At 42.7% G+C, this 21,227-nt stretch overlaps 1 protein-coding gene across 2 annotated transcripts in view; it reads left to right on the forward strand.

Annotated features, from left to right (window-relative positions):
* Nucleotides 1–21,227, forward strand: part of WDR72 (WD repeat domain 72) — a 227,685-nt gene that overhangs the window by 92,168 nt on the left and 114,290 nt on the right. For both annotated transcript variants that reach the window (XM_069982637.1, XM_069982644.1), the window contains one exon: nt 1,561–1,756. In XM_069982637.1, coding sequence (XP_069838738.1) covers nt 1,561–1,756 — 196 coding nt within the window. The remainder of the gene's footprint in view (nt 1–1,560; nt 1,757–21,227) is intronic.

Genomic DNA, 21,227 nt, shown 5'->3' on the forward strand with positions numbered 1-21,227 from the left:
CTCCTAAACTCATCCCTCACTCTGAAAAACGCAAAGGTCCATCTGAAGCTAGACCAGATCAATAAAATATCAGGTTCCAACTACCCAGAGAAGTGAAGGGAAAAGGAACGGGGAAGAGGGGAGAATGGACAGAGAAAGACAAAAGCAAACCCCAAATGCTTGATTTACAGCCTATATTCAGTGCTGCTCTATAATATCATTTATGCTGCTGCTCTTTCTGAGGGTGTGCTATGGAGATGTAGAGGAGCAGGATCCCCTGTATTTGTGTGTGCAGTGTATTCTATATCATAGCAGTTAGACTCCACCAACTAACACAGGGACACCTAAAATGATGGTACTTACAGTACTATGGAAGAAAGTTGAAAGCATTGCCATGTAGAAGTTAATGTGAGTTGCATGGATATTTAGAATTCTTTCGGCATATTTCTTCCTTTCATTCACAAATTTAAGCCGCATTACGATGAGCCTTAAGGGGATTGGCAAACATCACTAGGAAATGCTTACAATATCCACTTGATAGGATTACAACCCATGTTAGTCACTAGAACATAATTGCAGATATGCTAGAAAAGCACTTTTTTCCTGTTAGTTTTTTAGGGGTTGCATAGCTGACAATAGACTGGTCATGTAGCCTCAAAAAAAAAGCCAAAAAGAGATGGGGCCTTTTGTATATGCTTTTTGCCACTTGTATAAAGATATGAAGACCAATGCAGAACAAAATTGGAACTTCTTTTATTCTTTGACCTAAATTAAAATGACTCTGTACCCACAATATGACCCCCCAAACCACTTGTACCTTCGGATAGCTGCTTTTAATCAAGATCTGTCCTGCGGTACGTTCGGCAGGTGATGCAGTTATTGTCATAAAAAAAGTAATTTAAAAATTGCAGCCCCGTGCCCTACGGGCGTATCTGTGCCCTAACTTTGCACCACCCCTCCGTCCCTCCTCCCCACCCTCTTCATCATTAGGAATGCCACTGGGACATTTATTTCTTTTTGAACATTGTACAGGTGTCTTAATGATCCAGCCCATGTGCTGTGGTAACACAGGTGGAGAATAATAGGCAATCTGCCTGGAGCATTCCTAATGATGAGGAGGATGGGGAGGAGGGACGGAGGGGTGGTGCAAAGTTAGGGCACAGATACGCCCATAGGGCACGGAGCTGCAATTTTAAAAGTAATTTTTTATGATAATAACTGCATCACCTGCCAAACACACCTGCCAGACAGATTTTGGATTAAAAACAGCTATCCAAAGGTACAAGCGGTTTGGAGGGTCAGATTGTGGGTACAGAGTTGCTTTAAGGAAATTAAACCTAGAATCGTTTTAGTTTTTTTCTAAATCATAAATGGAATCTGATCAATTAATTAATTTTATAATAATAATAATAATAATAATAATAATTTTATTATTATTATTATTATTATTATTTGTAAAAAAAAGTGATGAACTATTCCACTTCCATTTCTTCTAGTGAAGTTTCACAGATACTGTAACTGTTGAGCTACTTATACTTTACTACCATGGTCTGTCATTTATTTCATCTTCTCTTTTGACAGGTGAAATTGTTCCAGAGCATATACTGCATATGTAGTGATAATTCAGTGGCACTTCTGAACCTTCAAGAAAGAGTTTGCTTTTTCCACGCTAGAAAACATTTGTTTCCAGTAAAGTCCCTGAAATGGCATCCTGTGGAAGAAGTCTTAGTTGTTGGATGTGAAGATGGCTCTGTTTATGTATGGGAGATTGAATCAGGTATTGTATTTTATGGTTTCATAGTATACAGTGTAGAGTGACTCAGCCAAGGCTGATGGTGCATACATTGGCATTCCTAAAATACACACTATCTAATATGGCATTTACTCCCAAAGAACATTAACATTTCCCTTAGTCTTTAGTTTTAGGCTATGTTCACACAACATTGTTTTTTTGTAAGGGTATAAACCCACACACCGTATACGCAGCTTATTTACTGCTGCGATACGCAGCAAATACGCAACAAACACGCAACAAATACGCAGCAGATTAGATCTAAATAACTGGACACAGCATCAAATCTGCACCACCAAATCTGCTTCAAATCTGCTGCGTTTTTGCTGCGTATCTGCTGTGAATACGGTGTGTGGGTTTATACCCTAAAGATAAGACACTGATTGCAATGGAATCACCGTCCGTTCTTTACTGCAGGGGCAGTATTGCATTAAAGTCGGCCCGTTGTGTTCACACATTGTTATTTTTACGCCCGTTCTTTAGAAAGGGCGTTAAAATAAAGTACATGCTATTATTTCTAGACGCTGTCCGCTGAATAGCGTCCAAAAATAATAGCTTCTTCTAATGAAGTGAATGGCTAATTGATTTGCGGGCACACCCGATGGTGCCCGCAAGTTAATGTTAAAAAAAGAACGTTAATGCAGCCGATACAGAGGTATCGGTTGCAGAAACATCCTGAATGCAGCCCGACGGCCGGCAGTTTAACAGCATGTTGTTATGCAACGGACACGGTTAAACCAAGTGTGAACATAGGCTTAGAAAGGAAGCTGATTGCAAGTAAGCAAGTAAGACAACCCTAAGAAATGGCCATGCATAAGACTAGGTTCACACGGCGTTCTTGCAATCGGTTTAACGTACACATTTTATGGAACGAACTGATGCAAAAAAAATGGATGCAATTGTGTGTCATTCGTTTGGATCCCTTTTACATTGATTTCCATAAAAAAAAAGAAACATGCTTTTTTCATGTACAGAAAAGTAGTGTTGATACTACTTCTCTGTATGTTAAAAAAAAAATTAATCTGTTTTCATCCATTTTTTATTAGTTTTTTTTTAAATAATGGAAGTCAATGGAAACCGGATCCAAATGGATGACACATAATTGCATCAGTTTTTGAATCCGTTTTTTTCCCATTACATCTATACGTTAAATGGTTTGCAAAAATGCAGTGTGAGCCCAACCTAACTCAGTCATACCTAAATAACTTTTATGATTTACCAAGAAATATGTGGCAAATCCACTCAGAGGCCTCATGCAGCTGTTGTATCAGGAGCGGGTATCATCACCATGATACCATCCATGACATACAAAATACCTGAGGACATATATTGAATTCACTTTCATGTGTAAAGTGTTCTTTTTCCTTTTCCAAGATAAATGTTGATGCTAAAATGACACAGCATGACACAAGGATTCTAGGAACACCAGAAAGAATCCTTTACATGACCCTCCTTCTCCGACCCTGCACTATACGTAACACAGTTTATCTGCAGAAGTGTCCCTTTAGAAGAATACACAGAGAATGATATCATTTTTCTCTCAAATCAAAGGGGTAATCCACCTACAATAAACTGTTCAGTGGCTTTCTCCCTTAGTTGGCATCACCAGAAGGATTTACGCTGTAACCTTTAAAGCCAGTGGGCATCTGTGTTATATATACTAAGGTGACAGCAGCTCTTTAAAGTTCTTTTTCCACTATGGATAACAGCAGGAGCCCCTGTTCTATTTATTCCATAGGTCTAATAACATAATAACTATATATGTAAAAATAATTATTGTTATAACCATGGCTGAAATAATATCGATATAATACTGGAGAAGGCAGATTGACATGAAAAGATTGATTTCATACTGTACGTTGGACCTATCATATCTATTGATTAGAAAATGTACACATTGTAAAGGACTTCTCCGCACTTACCACTGAGTATATACTGCATATTATACACTCATCATCTATTAGGGCAAATCTATATTTCTAGTTTGTATTTCCTTCTAGTGCTTCTTTTTATAAACTGTTAGTCTTCCAAGAGAAAGCTGTCATAATGATGCTTGGCACAGCAAGCGGCAATATCAGTTTTCATATAACAGCATCTTACATTACAGAAGTAGTGTCTCAACAAGCCGGGAGAACATCAGAGTTATTCTCACGTTCTTCTTCTATAATAGTATATTAATATATAAACATATTCATAGCACAATTATTTAACATTCATTTTCATTAGTCACTGAAAACAAACATGTATTCAAATCAATTTAGAAGTATGATGTAAGGGTTAATTGTATGAAGAATATTGGACTAGTTTGTAGACTTCTCGTCCATTTAGCTTGGGTCTGGGATCACACAGGCTGGTAGTGGTGCAGCTTGTCATAAGCAGTATCTGTCAGTTGCTCTGTTTGACCTTTGCAGTTAATGATTGTGTCTGTCTTTTGGACTCATGCTCTCTACCGTACCTACTCTTAGCGTAATTGTTTGTTTGTTCAGTGACAATGAGTGGCAGATGGAGTCAGTTAAGATGAGTACTGTATTTTCAAGAATGAGATAGAATCAGCTTTTATTTCATTACACTGTGGGGTTTAAAATTAATTGGTTTTGAGATACATAGAGAAAGAATAAAACCAAATTCCCGTCAGATGCATGTCTATTCTAGATCTATTCAAATCACAGCAAATTACCTTCATCTCTATACGTTCCATGTAAGTTATGGTTATTGCTACATGCAGTCATTGTCCCTGATGCAGTTGATTATTATTATTTTTATGTGACCTGGCTAGCAGTATTTCTATTTACTACATTACCTATAGGACAGGCTCATTGCAGACATTTATGAGGTGCAGTGACTTATATCATGCATTGCTTAAGGTACCCATACAGTTTACACTAAAGTCGACTGGACCTACACTGGCAGCAGGTTCATCCTACAATAAAGTGTGTACGGGGTCCTGCTGACACAGAGAAAGTTTTGGGCATGATAACCTTTCACTGCCTCTGGCTGCATTCACATGTTCAGTTTTTTTCCTGGTCCGTGAATGTAGCCCGCTAGCTACCTCCAAGATCCGTGCAAAATTGTCCGTGTTTACATCCATTTTGTGTTTGGCTATGTTCACACAACGTCAAAAACAGGGAAAAGGCGGCCACTTTTGCAATTTAAAATAACATCTGTTTTTGCCATGATTTAACTGACTGCAATGACAATGGAAAGATGGACTTCCAATGCACACAATGTATTGAATAACAAACGTTATTGCCGCGGACGTCAAAATAATGTTCATGTTTATTATTTTCGGACATCTTTTGCACACAGTGGACGTTTTTTATTAGTTCTTTCCACACAGTTTTTCTTTTGTTACCGTTCTTTCTCCGTTTTTACTATTAAACCCATGGACTTTTCAATAGAGATGAGCGAACCTGGAGCATGCTCGAGTCGATCCGAACCCGAACTTTCGGCATTTGATTAGCAGTGGCTGCTGAAGTTGGATAAAGCCCTAAGGCTATGTGGAAATCATAGATATAGTCATTGGCTGTATCCATGTTTTCCAGAAAACCTTACAGCTTTATCCAACTTCAGCAGCCCCCGCTAATCAAATACCGAATGTTCGGGTTCGGATCAACTCAAACCCGAACCCGGTTCGCTCATCTCTACTTTTCAATTAAGACACACCAAAGGGCAGTTAGTAACCCACACTAGAATAATGTACCAGCAGCTGTCATTGCACTAAGGAGAGGTCACCCTACTTATTCATCTTGGGTGAGCAGGACTCTTGCTCTCAAAGTTTGAATTATTAGTAATCCTGTAATGAGTGATTTTGCCTATTACTGAAACATAAAGATTCTGCTAAAGCTATGTACATAAAAATTATTCTAGGATCCGCAGAAGAACATCTGATGAGATTGCTGGCTCATTTCAGATGAATGGGATAGCTATTGTTTAACAACAGGACATCCCCTTTTGAAAAAAAAATTAATAAGTAACAAACAAACCGGAATTTTCAATTAAAATGGATCACATCAGGACTAGTCACATACCTTTAAAGAATAAAATGTTTTTATGGACACACAGTTCTTTGAAATAAATTTAAAACTTGGCACAGGAGACTAACACAATGGAAGTCATTCAGAAAAAGTGACCTTCTTGCCAATAGCAAACAATGAGAATTCAGCTTACAAAACATCAGTTAGAGTGTGTCAACAAGGCCATATTAATACCTATGGCCAATGCCTTAATCCTTTCTTCTCTTCTTACAGAATGTGTCTGTCCAATGCAGATATGTCTGGTTTCTATAGGTTTTTTTAATAACACAATGGAAAGATTTTCCTATATGCAAACTATATGATAATATGCTAGGTATTTTATGTATGACCAGCAATAAGAATGAAAGGTAAAATTACACCCAGAATTGATGAATGAGGTGATTAAGATGTTCAATGTTTTCCTCAGTTACGCTCCATAGACATTGCTGCTTCTATAATAGTATGTTGTAACTTTTTATAAAGCAACAGTGGTCACTTTGAGCAGTCTTTTGTTTGTAGGCTATGTCTGTTTTATCCCTTTGTTTCCATGAGCCTTTGTCTTTCAGACAGCAATAGTCATCAGTCAGAATTATATTTGAGTGGGGATGTAGCCCACAACTGATATATTCTGCAGGGGTTTTTCATCTGCTGGAGGCTGGGACATTGCCGGGGTCAGGGTCACAGTGGTCAGTAGCACGTATTTGAAATACACTGTGTTTACCCTTAAGGCTCATATGTGCGTAAAGCTTCCTTACCAGCTTGTGAATGTGGCCTATAACTTTAACCCTTGCCATACGGCTAAATTTACTGCACCATCCTTTGTTGCATCAGTAATTGAATATCGTGCTTGGTACATCTGTGCTGCAGTAGCAGGAGAAAATACATTCGCTTCCATATGCTGTTGTCAATGTTGCTACGCATCTCATAGACATAGTGCAATTCAATAGATTGGGTAGTACTAATTCATTTAATGCTTCTCTAATTGTAAAACATTGATTTATTTTGAAGCATTTTCTTTTTAAATATTCTTGTTATTGGAGTGGAAAAGAAATTATAATAATAAATCATTTCCTATTGTTTAAATATATCCATTAAATAATTCAAATATAATTTGTTAATAGACGTAAATGAGATGAAGAGCCAGGCTCCTGAATTCAGAATTGGTAATCAAGCCAATTAATGTACACGAGTTTGTCAAACAACCGTAGCTAAATTCGCATCACAGTCTACATTGTAAATCTAATCAATGAATGTTTCAATCAAAAAAAGAAGAAGAAGAAGTAGATTATTTGTAAATGGTCTATCGTAAGCCTTTGTTTTATGTAATGGAAAATCTGATAAGGAAGGCATAGCAGGGCAGTCAACCTGTTCCATATGATCTGAAAGGGGTTGTATGTAATATGAAAAACATGGCTACTTTCTGCCAAAAAAAGTGCTACTCTTTTCCCTGGGATTGTGACAGGTATTGGTTTTTATTCTTATTCAACTGAAAGGTACAAATTGCGAAACTATGTAAACAAGTGGACAAGAGTAGTGCTGGCTGTGAACAAAAGCAGACATGTTTTACTAATCGAATACAACCATTTAACAAAGTTGTTAAACAGTGAGGTTAAGTGGCTATGTAAATTAAATCATTTTCTTTCCTGCTGTAAATGAATAGAGATGTACAAACTGTGAGCATGTTCGGCTTCATTTGAACCCAAACTCTCGGCATTTAATTTACAGTGGCTGAAGAAGTTGGATGCAGCCCTAAGGCTGCCTGGAAAACATGGATACAGCCAAAGAGGCATTATTCTTTTAGCTTTGAGTTTCTTACAAAGGCTATGTTCATACTGTGTTTAACAGCGTCCGTTACATAGCTGTTAAACTGCCGGCCGCCAGGCTACATTCAGGACGTTGCTGCAGCCTATGTATCAGCTGCAGGAACGCTCTTTTTTAACATTGACGTGAGGGCACCGCCGGGTGTGCCCGCAAATCAATTAGCCATTCACTTTAATGTAATGTGTGGCCGCCGCATGTTACATTGTGTCAACAGCTATTCTTTCCGGATTTGGTAAGGATACTTAAAGGACAAGTGCCATGAAAAACTTTTTCCCAGAAATTGAAGCACATTACAAAGTTATATAACTCTGTAATATGCTTCAATCACCTATCTGCCTCCCTTCCCTGTCTTTTCCCCCCTCCACCCCCCACCAGGAAGTGTCCTGACTCACACAGACCTGATTACTGTTGTCACCGTCACCAGGCAGCTCCTTCTTGTGAGGATGAGTCATCAGCAGGAGGGCTGCTCTAGGTCCTGTTACACCAGCCTCCCCCTCCCCCTACTTGTCAGGTGACTCTGCTTGCTCAGCTTATCTTCTCTAGTGACATGACTCCTTCACTGAGTCCACGGCAGCAGGAGAGAGGGTATGAGGGGAGGGGGAGAGAGGGTATGAGGGGAGGGGGAGCTGCCTATGTGCCGGAGTCAGTCTGAGGGAAGATAAGCAAGTGAGATGTGACAAGTGGTGGCTTGCAGTTGTTCAGCCAATGGGAGCTGAGCAAGCCTGTCACCTGACAAAGCAGGGGAGGGGGAGGCTGGTGTAACAGGAGAAGGAGCTGAGAGAAGAGCTTGGTGACGGTGACCACAGTAATCAGGTCTGTGTGAGTCAGGACACTTCCTGGTGGGGGGTGGAGGGGGGAAAAGACAGGGAAGGGAGGCAGATAGGTGATTGAAGCATATTACAGAGTTATATAACTTTGTAATGTGCTTCATGGCACTTGTCCTTTAACCCTTTGAGGACCAGGCCCAAAATGACCCAGTGGACCGCGCAAATTTTGATCTTAGTGTTTTCGTTTTTCCCTCCTCCCCTTCTAAGAGCTCTAGCAGTTTTTTTATCTACAAGGCCATGTAAGGGCTTATTTGTTACAGGAATAGTTGTACTTTGTAATGGCGTCATTCATTCTACCATAACATGTATGATGGAATTCCAAATATATTATTTATGAAGATATAAATTGGTGAAATTGCAAAAAAGAATGCAATATGGTAACGTTTGGGGGGTTCCTGTGTCTACGTAATGCACTATATGGTAAAAGCGACATGATACCATCACTCTATAGGTCAGCCCGAACACAACCATATGCAGGTTACACAGATTCTCTAATGTTATATATATTTTTTAAATGAAATCCTTTTTTTTGGCAATTAATTATAAATAAAATGGGACTATTGTGACACTTATAACGGTTTTATTTTTTCACCTACGGGCTGTATGGGGTGTAATTTTTTCTGCCATGATCTCTAGTTTTTATTAATACCATATTTGTGAAGATCGGACGTTTTGATCACTTTTTATTAATTTTTTTTATATATAATGTAACATAAAATTGGTAATCCGTGCACTTTTTTCCCTCTTTTCGTGTACGCCGTTTACCATTCGCAATGACGCTTGTGATATTTTAATAGATTGGACAATTACGCACGCTACGGTATTTTATATGTTTATTTGTTTATTTATTTTTATATGTTTTATTTATATAATGGGAAAGGGGGGGTGATTTCAACTTTTATTGGGGGAGGGGTTTTGGGGTTGTGTGTTAGTGTTTTTAACTTTTTTTTTTTTTACACATTTGAAGTCCCTTTGGGGGACTTTTACATCCAGTACTTGGATTTTTACACTGATCATTGCTATGCCATAGGCATAGCATTGATCAGTGTTATCGGCGATCTGCTCATTGAGCCTGCCTGTGCAGGCTTAGTGCAGCAGATCGCCGATCGGACCGCACGGAGGCAGGTGAGAGACCCCCGGCAGTCCGTTTTACCGATCGGGACCCCCGCAGTCACACTGCGGGGGTCCCGATCGGTAAGTGACAGGGGACTCCCCCTGTCACTTACACTTAAACGCCGCGGTCACGGCGTTTAATGAGTTAATGACACGTGGCAGCGCGATTGCTGCAGCGTGTCATTACCGGTGAGGTCCCGGCTGCTGATTGCAGCCGGCCCCACCTGCTGTGAAGCGCGCTCCGCTCCGGAGCACGCTTCATAGCGGGAGAAACACCCAGGGCGTACAGTTACGCCCTAGGTCGTCTGGGGACAGACTTCCATGGCGTAACTATACGCCCTGGGTCGTCTAAGGGTTAAAGGGACTGTGTCATCAGAAATTTACTTATTGTTTAAATAATGTTTTTATGTATAACATATCTCTGAAGAACCTTTGGTGTTTTTTTTTTTTCCATTTTTCTATCTATATTATAAAATAATCCTGAGATCTTGCAGTTTTCATGCTCACCACTGGGGCTAAAGCTAAGCTGAGAATTCCTGTTGTGTCTGTGGTAATAAGATTAAACTGCTGTAAAGTGATATGTTCTGTACATCATTACAGCAACATGTGACACCAGTAGATAGATAACATCAATACAAGACAATAACCACTCCCTTTTTAAAGGTCGAAGAGCACGCTCAATGATGTTTCACATTCATCTCAAGGGGACAGAGCCTGTATATTGTCATCTATGTCCATAAGACTTGCTGTAAAGCATGTCACTAAATGCCATTAAGAAAAGCCCAGGCAATATGTAAACTAAATAAAAAAAATGAGAAACTAGAAACAGTCAGAAAATAGAAACAGATTCAAATAACAGAACAAGTTTTATTAATTGAGACTAATTGGTAAAGAAAAAATTTAGGTGACACATGCCCTTTAAGGCTATGTTCACACAACGTAAGTTCCGTGGGAATCACAGCCGTTGGTACAACGGCCATGATTTCCACGGAACTTACGTAGTGCTGCCTTCTGAGGGAATCCCGGCTGGAGTGACTGTACACTCCGTCCGGGATCCCTAGCAGCGACGTAAAAAACTGAAGCGAGGTTGTGCGGGCGCTATTCAATGAATAGTTGCTACACAAAACTGACATCTCTGTTTTCGTTGCGGCTGCTTGCAATCCCGGACGGAGAGTATACAATGTGTATACACTCCGACCGGGAATCGCATTGGGCGGACCCGCTGCGAATCCCTGCCCTGTACAGTCTTTGGGCAGACAAACTCGCTGCAGAATGCACATCCCGCTGCGAGTATGTCAGCAGTCCGCCCCGTTAACCGCCCGCCGGTTGGAGCGTAAACATCACCTGGTCCCAGCTCCGGCTTGCTTTGGGGGTTCCCGGCACGTCCCGCTCAGCCAATCAGTGCGCTGCCCCACCACAGCGCACTGATTGGCTGAGTGGGATGTGAAGACAGCGGGAGCCCCGAGGCAAGCCGGTGCGGGGACCCGGTGATGAATACGCTCCAGCCGGTGGGAGGTTAATGGGGCGGGCTGCTGACATACTCGCAGCGGGATGGCATCCTGCAGCAAGTTTGTCTGCCCATAGACTGTACAGGGCAGGAATCTGCAGCGGGTCTCGCTGCAAATTCACAGCGAAAAACTCGCTGCGGCTCCGACCAGTGAGTTTGTACCCTAATGGAAAATTTACTTTGTGTGAACATGGCCTAAATAAAGACCTATGAGTATCCATAGACATACGCTTAGAGAACATCTTCTTGCTGACCTCCGCATATCAACTAGAGTGGACAGATGGAATGAAAGTTAGGGCCCTTTTACACAGAAAGATTATCTGACAGATTATCTGCCAAAGCCAGGAATGGAATTGAAAATCTCAGGCTTTCCTTTATGACCTGATCTCTGTTTATAGTCTGTTCCTGGGTTTGACTTCAAATTTTTGGCAGATAATCTGTCAGATAATCTTTCTGTGTAAAAGGGCCCTTAGAAAGTGATACATGGCTCTGCACAGGTGCAGTATTCACAAAACGATGGATTCTCCTAATCTAGCCTAAATGTGCCTTTTATTGTGGCCTATCTAAAGCTGTTAATATGCCGTTTATTATTCTAACACAAAAGTCCAAAACATCAAAGCAGAGCAGCACAGCTTTATACAATGATGAAATTACCCAGTGTAATGTAATATTCCCCAAACCATAATAATCTATAGTTAATAGTATATATTTACTGTTCCCATGTCATATATTTCCTCAAGTATTTGTGTGACAGTTAACACAGCAAAAAGCCACTGACCACTCATGTATTCCTGCGCTCAAATGCAGTTAGTGTGAAATAGCTTTGCTAGATAGGGGCACAAGGTTGATCTTTATGCCGTTCATGTGAGCGAGGCAATGAACTTCATCTGTAAGTGATGAGAAATGATACATCTTCAATTGCTCAAAGTTCCATGATAGATACTGCACGATTCAGCTGTCACTCACTGGCTTCTTGAACTCTGACAGAAGGCTTAAAATAATAAGCAACCCTGTCAGTGAAACACATTTTATTGTTTGACAAAAAGCAACCTTAGTTTGTCAAAGCAAACAACAAGGCTTTCCACTAATGAAGCAATGCTTCTTCTGAACGTGATCTCGTCCAGATCATTAAACATTTCTCATGTATGTGTCCTGTATGCATACCGAGCCGGTGTAGAGTTCAATAATACACAACACCATGTTAGGAATATTATCAATAGTTAATTGTGCAGTCAATTTTTATAGAAATCAGGGAAGTGACTATTATGTTTCATTATTACTAAGCCTGTGTCTTCCTCTGCATATATGTTGCCTACACGCACACACACACACACACCTTTCACCTCTCGTGTTCTACAAGCAGCCGAGGCCTTTGCAGTTTCATACTTGCATACTAAGATACTCTGCACAGGAGATTATATGTTTAAAGACCACATATATAACCCTCTTCACACTGATATCTCTCTTCTATCACCCCAGTCTATTTTTTATCGAAATGGGGGCCAAATGTATTCCAATTTAAACATACCTCCCCTAGGCCGGCTCCAGTTTTTTCTGGGCCCTCGGGTGACAAATCCTTAGTAGGCCCCTCATCCATCCACTATACACCCATCGTCCACACACTATAAACAATAAATTGAGACACCACTAACATAGACAAACACACATTATTGGCACAGACACTGACTGAGTCTGACTGACTGACTCTGGAACACAGCAATTACAGCTCATTCTTCCCCCTCTTCTTCTCTGTTGGGCAGCTCTCCACACTGTAAGGTTGAGGACCTTCCGGTCATGTGATCAGGTCCTTCACCCTTTTCTCTCTCTGTGCAGGTCCTGCTCCATCTTCTGTGTCTTCTGATGTTCAGCCTCTCACCCTGCACTACAGTGATCAGGCTGAACATTAGAACCCCGGGCCCCTAGAGGTGCTGTGCGCCTCGCCACTTGCCCGGGTAAGCCTTGTGCTGACACTGGCCTGTCCCTCTCTTAGAATATACTTGTGTAATACTGTACATTACAGCCTCATTCATTATCTAGTAATTAGTAACCAAGGACTCTCTGTGATGAAATGATTGCATACAAGGGGAATTTCTGACCATTGTCCTAAGCTTATAGAGATTTATCTGAAGAAGTGTCACATTCATTTTGATTAGATGCTCCATTTGTTTAACTGACCCTAATGGATCCACTAGATTTCTGATTAAATTTTGTAAGGATAATTTGTCAGGTTGCCTAGTTGACTATTTCCTACATCAAATAGAAAGTACTTAAAATGTGACTGAATAAATGTCTAATAAATGTCAAAACCGAGAAAAAGGTTAGTGCACAACTCTTTTCTTCTAAATAGAGATGATGGGTGATAGTAAGTTGACAACTACTGTTAGAAAAGCAAACACATTTCAAATTATAAATGCAATGGACACCAAAAGAGCATAATTTTGGCATCTGCTTAGTGGTATACATTGGTATTTCCATTTATTTACTGTATGGAAAAACACAATCCCATACCTAGGAATTCACAAAAGCTACTGTATATATATATTGTTTTTCAAATGTGAGCCTATGGGTAAAAGGTGATGTTGTGGAACATTCAGAGGTGTCTATCAAATGAATATATTAGAAAATCCTGGGACATATACCCTATCTCTGATAATAAAAGTGCTAAAGGTCTAAATGTCTTGTCCATTTGGTCTAGCAGATCAACTTGTTAGCTGACGTTCTTTCATCAGCTGATCGCATCTTTTACCCACGCATAAGAATCATAAGTCGTCTTTCCATGTTAACCAGGAATGCGTGGGCGACTGTCATAAACTTTATAGTCCGCACAAATGATTTAGAGTTGGATTGATTGTTTTAAAGGCTGTGATCAGTGCTTGTTTGCTGTGCTGCATCGGGCCATGTTGAAGCACCTTTTGCAGTGATTACAGTGTTCTTGAGTATAATTCTATAAGGTTTTCACACCTTTGAGGATTTTCTGCCCTTCCTTTCTGATCATAATCTTAAGCTTTCACGGGTTCGATGGAAACCGTGGACAGTCAGTTGTAGATCTCTACAGAGATTTTTTATTGGGTCATGGCTTTGGCAGGGCCACTCAAGGGCATTCAAAGAGTTGTATTTAAGCCACTCCTGTGTTGTCTTGGCTGTGTGCTTATGGCGATAGTCTTACTTGAGGGTGGACCTTTGGCTCAGTTTAAACTCCACAGAGCTCTGGATAAGATTTTTTATAAGGAGTTCTGTATTTTGCTTCGTTTTCTTATTCCAACCAGTTAAAAACACCCATATAGCATGATTCCACCCCCCCCCATGCTTCCTTGTAGGATAGTCATGGGCAGGTGATGAGCAGTGCCCTTTTTTTAACAGACATGCCGCTTAGAATATAAGCCTAAAATTTTGATCTTGATTTAATCAGACCAGAGAATATTGTTTTTCAAAGACTCAAAAGTCAAAGAACCCTTTAGTTGCTCCAGATGGGCTTTGTTGTGTCCTCTGCTGAGCAGAGCCTTCTTTCTGACCACTTTAATAGAGTGCAACATAGTTTGCTTTTAAAGTATTTCCTATTTGCACACAGGATCTTTGGAGATTAGTCAGAGTGACCATCAGGTTTGGCGTGGTCCTAATTTTGAGCCGTGGCCTCGTTCCCTAGCCGGTCTATTCCCGGTCACCGGCCTTGCCTGAAGCACTGGAGGCCCGCCCGCCCTTAGTGTGACAAAACCCCTCCCCTCTGTGACGTGGCTCCGTTACTTCTAAAGGGGGAAAGGGGAGGGCAGAATGTCACATTGGGTTGGATAGGCCTGCCTCCAGTGCTTCAGGCTAAGCCAGTGACTGGGAATAGACCAGCGCCGTGCACGGGAACCGGTCTGTTGTTAAAAAAAAAAACGGACAGAATCGGCAGTACCATGAGAAGTTTGTTCTGTGCACTCTGACTTGAACATTCTGGAAATTGGGGTGAGAAAATTTGGACTTTTTTTTTGTTATGACTTTGTACAAAATAAGGAGAAAGGAGGAGATTTATCAAAGTGGTGTACAGTAGAATTGGCTTAGTTGCCCCTAACTGGGTATGAATGAATAGAGAAGTTTAAGAAAGGTAGTGCAAGCAAGCCTGGAAGTAAATGGCAGGGTATATAATGGACCAACAAAAGCAAAAAAGTGGGCACCACTAGATCTGAGTGCTAAACCAATGCATATAAAAAACACAATACCCACATCAAAGCAATACTTTATTAAACACCAAATACAGGTACAAAAAGTTCACAAAAACTATACAGGACTAGGGAGAGAATCCTAGCTACCACTCTACATTAAAAACACTAAAATGTCAGTATTGGTCCTGCTGGCATCTCAGCCAGGACCAAGGACAAAAGCACATGTGCTACAATAACGAGTCTATCTCATAACCCATCCAAAAGTAATTGGTAATGCAGTATATAGATAAATGGAACAAGAACAAACTGAAAAAAATTAGAAAAACTTCACCTGTGCAGTCCCAAATATAGGATAAGGTCAGATGGGATCAGAGAACACCCCATAGGAAGGGTATAGGGTATAGGGTCTGTAATGGAAACACCCTCAATAGCAGACCAAGAAAAAAAGATAATCAAAATTTAACCATCAGCCAGAAAAGTGGTGCTTACAGTTTTTCTGGGATTCACAATGGCTAATATGTATTACCAAGAATACCCCTGGTGCATTATCAGGAAAAAGCTTTGGCAATAAACAGTTTAATGCCCACTGAGGAGCTGAAGCATAAAATTCTAATAAACTGCAGAGGCCTGCTATTTTATTGTGTTGATGTATACCAATACACATCTACACACCTCTGTCCATACTGATGAAATTCTATAAAACCAGATTTGAGATGTTAAAGCATCCTCTCTATAGTCCTGATCTTGCTTGATTAGATTATCACCTGTTTGGTCCCCTGAAATAAGCCATGAGAGGCTGGAGGTTCACTTCTAATGAAGAGGGAAAGACAAGGGTAGCGAATGGTGAAATATTCAAATTTTCTAATTTCGAGTCGAGTAGACCCCGATACTTGAATATTTGACCAAATAAAGAATCCCATTAAAGTCTATGGGAGAAAAATGCTCCACTCACCAAGTCCACAATGAAACCTCAGGAAATGATGCCAACACCTCTGGAATGCAACTGGGACAGCAGGGGAAGCATGCCTGGGTGCATCTAACATGTCAAAGTCGCAGCATTACGCCACAATCACAGCCTGTCTACAGTACACTTCAAGTACAATATAACCTCTATGTAAAGTGGGGGAAAAAATACATGGAAACCTTCTTTCCTTTACATTAGTATGGACAGAAAGCCACAATTTAAGTCAAAGAAACATTTTCATGCACCCCTTTAAATCACATTGCCTATGACAACCACAGATGTCATAGACAAAGGGGAAAACAAATGGCACCCACCGCTAACAAGGAGTATACTGCCACATACCCTCTCTATGACTAAGCTGAATGCCTTACAGCAAGCAACAGGAGTTTAACTTTTTTATGTTGCGCACAGCACGCAAAAGAGTAGTACTAAGCTTTTATTTTTTGTCTTGGCACACAAGGAGTATACAGCTTGTGAGAAGGTACAAGGGGTCATAGTAGATGACCGATACGTGTCACCGAGGTGCCTGGCCTCGGTGAAGTGAGCTGGTAGCTTTTGTCAGTAACCCTAGGTTACTGACATTTTTTGTTGAATAGTATGGCTGTTTGCACAGTTGATGCGGGCCGGCCTTTCACTGGAGCAGTCTTAGAGCTGGATGGGATGACTGCTCCCACGTATTCCAGGCCGGGTTTTCTGTGGCTGGATAGAATCCAAGTAGCTCAGCAGAGCTGAGGGTGTGGTCCCAACTCTGGAGTTTGTGGGACTTGCAGTGCTGGAGTGTGTCAGCTGGGAAGCTGGTGGGTGTCTGGAAGCTGTGCCATCCCACCTTTCCACATCCTAGCGGGTGAACCCGCAACTGAAAAGGACTTGTGAGTTTGTGACGTCCACTTGGACTTTATATTCTGTTTTGCTGAAGTCAAGCCATTAGTGTTTTAGTTTGCTGTCCCTTCTATGCTGAAAATAAAAGGACTGCTGTTTGGCTAAACTGCATATTGAGAAAGACTTTTATATTGCCATTTGAACTCATCCCCACATATGGTGTTTCGGATGCGGGCAGCAATCCTGTGAACTTTCTGTATGTCCTGGGTCAAGGCTGCAGTACAGAGCCAGACCACACCAGCAGCCATGGAGGAGGTGATCAAACAGCTAATGCAAGCCAACCTCCAACAACAGAGGGCGCATACAGAGGCAATGCAGGCCCAGCAGGAGACTAACAAACTGTTCATCCAGCAGATGGCTGTGCTGTCAGATGCCATTCATGCTCGGGAAAATCCACCCGGAGCCATGCTGGATGAGGGACATAAAGTCAGGAGGACTGTGAGGGAAGCTCTACAGAAGATGACGCCAGAGGACGACATCGAGGCTTTCCTTACCGTGTTTGAGAGGGTGGCTGACAGGGAAAAGCTGCCGCCGGATCAGTGGGCTGAAGTCCTGGCCCCATATTTAACCGGGGAGCCCCAAAAGGCTTATTATGATTTGGCTTTGCAGGACGCTAAAGAGTACCCCAAGTTGAAAGCGGAGATTTTGGCACGGCTCGGTGTCACATTGGCTGTCAGGGCTCAGAGGGTACACCATTGGGCCTACCGCATGGACAAACCTCCAAGATCCCAGCTATTTGACCTGTTACACTTAGTTCAGAAGTGGTTGCAGCCTGAGCTATGTTCCCCAGCCCAAATGGTGGAGCGTGTAGTCATGGACAGGTTCATGCACTCTCTTCCCCGACCTATCCAGTGCTGGGTCGCACAGGGTGACCCCCAGACTGCAGATGACCTGGTGGGACTGGTGGAGAGGTTTCACACTGTGGAGAAATCCCTGAGGGGACCAGAGAACCATAAGTCTCTCTACTGGGGAGCCCAGAGGGACTTGGACAGTAAGTTATCTGCCCCGAAATCCTCTCGAGAGGGTCGTCCCAAGACCAGGGGAGGGACGGAACCCATAACCAAAGGGCCTTCTCGGGAGATCATTTGCTGGAGATGTCGGGGTCCAGGTCATATGGCAGCCCAGTGCCCACTCACAACAGAGCCAATGGACTGCTCTGCAGGCCGCCGCAGTTCCCTCTTTGCGCAGCCAGCATGCAGCGCTGTTCCCACTAATGGGGAGGGACCCCAAATGTGTACCCTAACTGTTAATGGGACTATTGCCGCAGGACTATTGGACTCAGGAAGCCTGGTCACACTTATCTCAGCCTCTCTCCCTCATGTGTTGCTCCCTGGGAAAAATCTGGGGGTCACATGTATCCATGGGGACACCAAGGTGTATCCTGTGGCACAGGTGGTTCTGAAGACAGACTGGGGTACCCTGTCACATAATGTGGGAGTGGTTAAAAAACTGATGCATGAAGCTATTATTGGTCGTGACTGCCCCCTGTTCTGGGACCTGTGGGAAAAGACCACTATGCCAAATCGTCCAGGGGATTCAGACAACCTGGGGGGTCGGGAAGAGGAGGTAAACCCGGAGTTCCCTATGACCGCCCTAGTAGGGGAAAATGAGACTGAGGTTACCCCAGAGGAAAATGTCCCTGACTTGGAGGTGTCCCGGGGTAATTTCGGTACAGCCCAACTCAGAGACTTGACCCTGAAAGGCGCCCTAGAGAATGTTGTGGTCCTTAATGGGGTTCCCCAGGAGCCTAGGGCAGACGACCGGTTCCCACATTTTGCCATGAATAGTGACCTGTTATATCGGGTGACCAAGATAAGAGATGAGGTGGTGGAGCAGCTACTGGTGCCAGGACCATATAGGCGTATGGTAATGGATATGGCCCACTCACATGTCTTGGGTGGTCACCTAGGGGCAGACAAAACGCTTGAGAGGGTTCTACAGCGTTTCTATTGGCCAGGATGTTACAGAGAGATTAGGGATTTCTGTCAATCTTGTCCTGTCTGCCAGGTCACCTCCCCGGTAGCCCATTTTCGTAGTCCTCTGGTCCCATTACCAATTATTGAGGTTCCCTTCGAGAGGATAGGAATGGATCTGGTAGGGCCGTTGATGAAGTCAGCTAGGGGGCATCAATACATCCTCGTACTTGTTGATTATGCCACCCGGTACCCTGAGGCTGTCCCCCTAAGAAGTCCCACATCCAGAAACATCGCCAGGGAGTTATTCCATGTCTTCTCCCGAACAGGCATTCCTAAAGAGATTTTAACAGACCAGGGAACTCCGTTCATGTCTAAGGTAATGAAAGAACTGTGCAAGGTATTGAAAGTCACTCAATTGCGCACATCGGTCTATCACCCACAAACAGATGGCCTTGTTGAACGTTTTAATAAGACCCTGAAGGCGATGCTAAAGAAAGTAGTGGAGAAGGATGGGCGGGACTGGGATTGTCTTTTACCATACCTGTTGTTCTCCATTAGAGAAGTGCCCCAATCCTCTACAGGGTTCTCCCCCTTTGAATTATTGTATGGCAGGCACCCCAGGGGTCTCTTAGATGTAGCAAAGGAGACTTGGGAAAGTGAGGTCACGCCCTACAAAAGTGTGGTAGAGCATGTAGCCCAAATGCAGGAAAGGATCTCCAAGGTGATGCCCATGGTAAAAGAGCATCTTATGCAAGCCCAAGAGGCACAGTCCAGGGTCTATAATAGGTCTGCTCGTCTGAGACAGTTTAATCCAGGAGATCGTGTACTAGTGTTAGTCCCTACTGTGGAGAGCAAGTTCCTAGCCAAGTGGCAGGGTCCTTACGAGATAGTGGAGAAAATAGGGGAGGTCAACTACAAGGTCCATCAACCAGGAAAGAGGAAGCCCTTTCAGATCTACCACATTAATCTGATAAAACCGTGGAAGGAGAGAACCCCCCCTGAAGTTTCTTGCCTGGTGACACAACCAGAGACCACCTTTGAGACAGTTAAAATTTCAGAGACCCTGTCCCCCTCCCAAAAACAACAGTGTAGGGAACTGCTGCAGAAGAATAAAGATCTCTTCACGGAAACTCCCGGGTGCACCTGTGTAATAGAACATGAGATCCTTACAGATCCCCAAGTGAGGGTAAACCTAAAGCCATATAGGATCCCTGAGGCCCGCCGGGAGGTCATTACCAAAGAGGTCCAGAGAATGTTAAAACTGGGGGTGATTGAGAGGTCCAAAAGCGGGTGGTCCAGCCCAATAGTGTTGGTGCCAAAACCAAATGGTGAATGGAGATTTTGTAATGACTACCGCAGACTTAATGAAGTATCCACGATGGATGCCTACCCCATGCCAAGGGTAGATGAGTTGGTGGAACGACTAGGGCCAGCTAGGTACATCAGCACCCTGGACCTCACTAAGGGATACTGGCAAATCCCACTGTCCAAAGAAGCTAAGGAGAAGACTGCTTTCTCCACACCTGAGGGGTTGTTTCAGTACCTCCGGATGCCATTTGGGTTGCAAGGGGCTCCTGCCACCTTCCAGAGGGCCATGGACCATGTTCTACGTCCCCATAGGAAGTATGCTGCTGCATATTTAGATGACATTGTCATCTTCAGCCATGATTGGGGAAGTCACCTCATTAAGGTTCAGGCTGTCTTAGACGCCTTAAGGAAGGCTGGTTTTACTATAAACCCAAATAAATGTGCCCTAGGGATGGAGGAAACCAGGTACTTGGGGTACATAGTTGGCAGAGGAGAAATTAAGCCGCAATTGAATAAAGTGGAAGCTATTCAGAATTGGCCCCGCCCACTCACGAAGAAACAGGTCAGGGCATTTCTGGGTATTGTGGGATACTACAGGCGGTTTGTCCCCAAGTTTGCGGAGATAGCAGTTCCCCTGACTGACCTTACAAAGGGCACAAAGTCGGCCATGGTGAAGTGGTCCCCAGAGGCAGAGAGGGCCTTTCAGGAACTAAAACAGTCTCTGTGTAGACAGCCAGTGTTGGTGGCTCCGGATTTCTCCCATGAGTTTGTGGTCCAGGCTGATGCATCGGATGTCGGTCTAGGTGCAGTGATGTCCCAGGTAGTGAACGAGGAGGAGCACCCAGTAATTTACCTTAGCAGGAAACTGACCCCAGCAGAGAGAAATTATGCCATCATCGAAAAAGAGTGTTTAGCTATAAAATGGGCACTAGACTCCCTTAGATACTACTTACTGGGAAGGAGATT

Source organism: Dendropsophus ebraccatus, chromosome 1 (genome assembly GCF_027789765.1).
Source record: "Dendropsophus ebraccatus isolate aDenEbr1 chromosome 1, aDenEbr1.pat, whole genome shotgun sequence".
NCBI classification, from domain to species: Eukaryota; Metazoa; Chordata; class Amphibia; order Anura; family Hylidae; genus Dendropsophus; species Dendropsophus ebraccatus.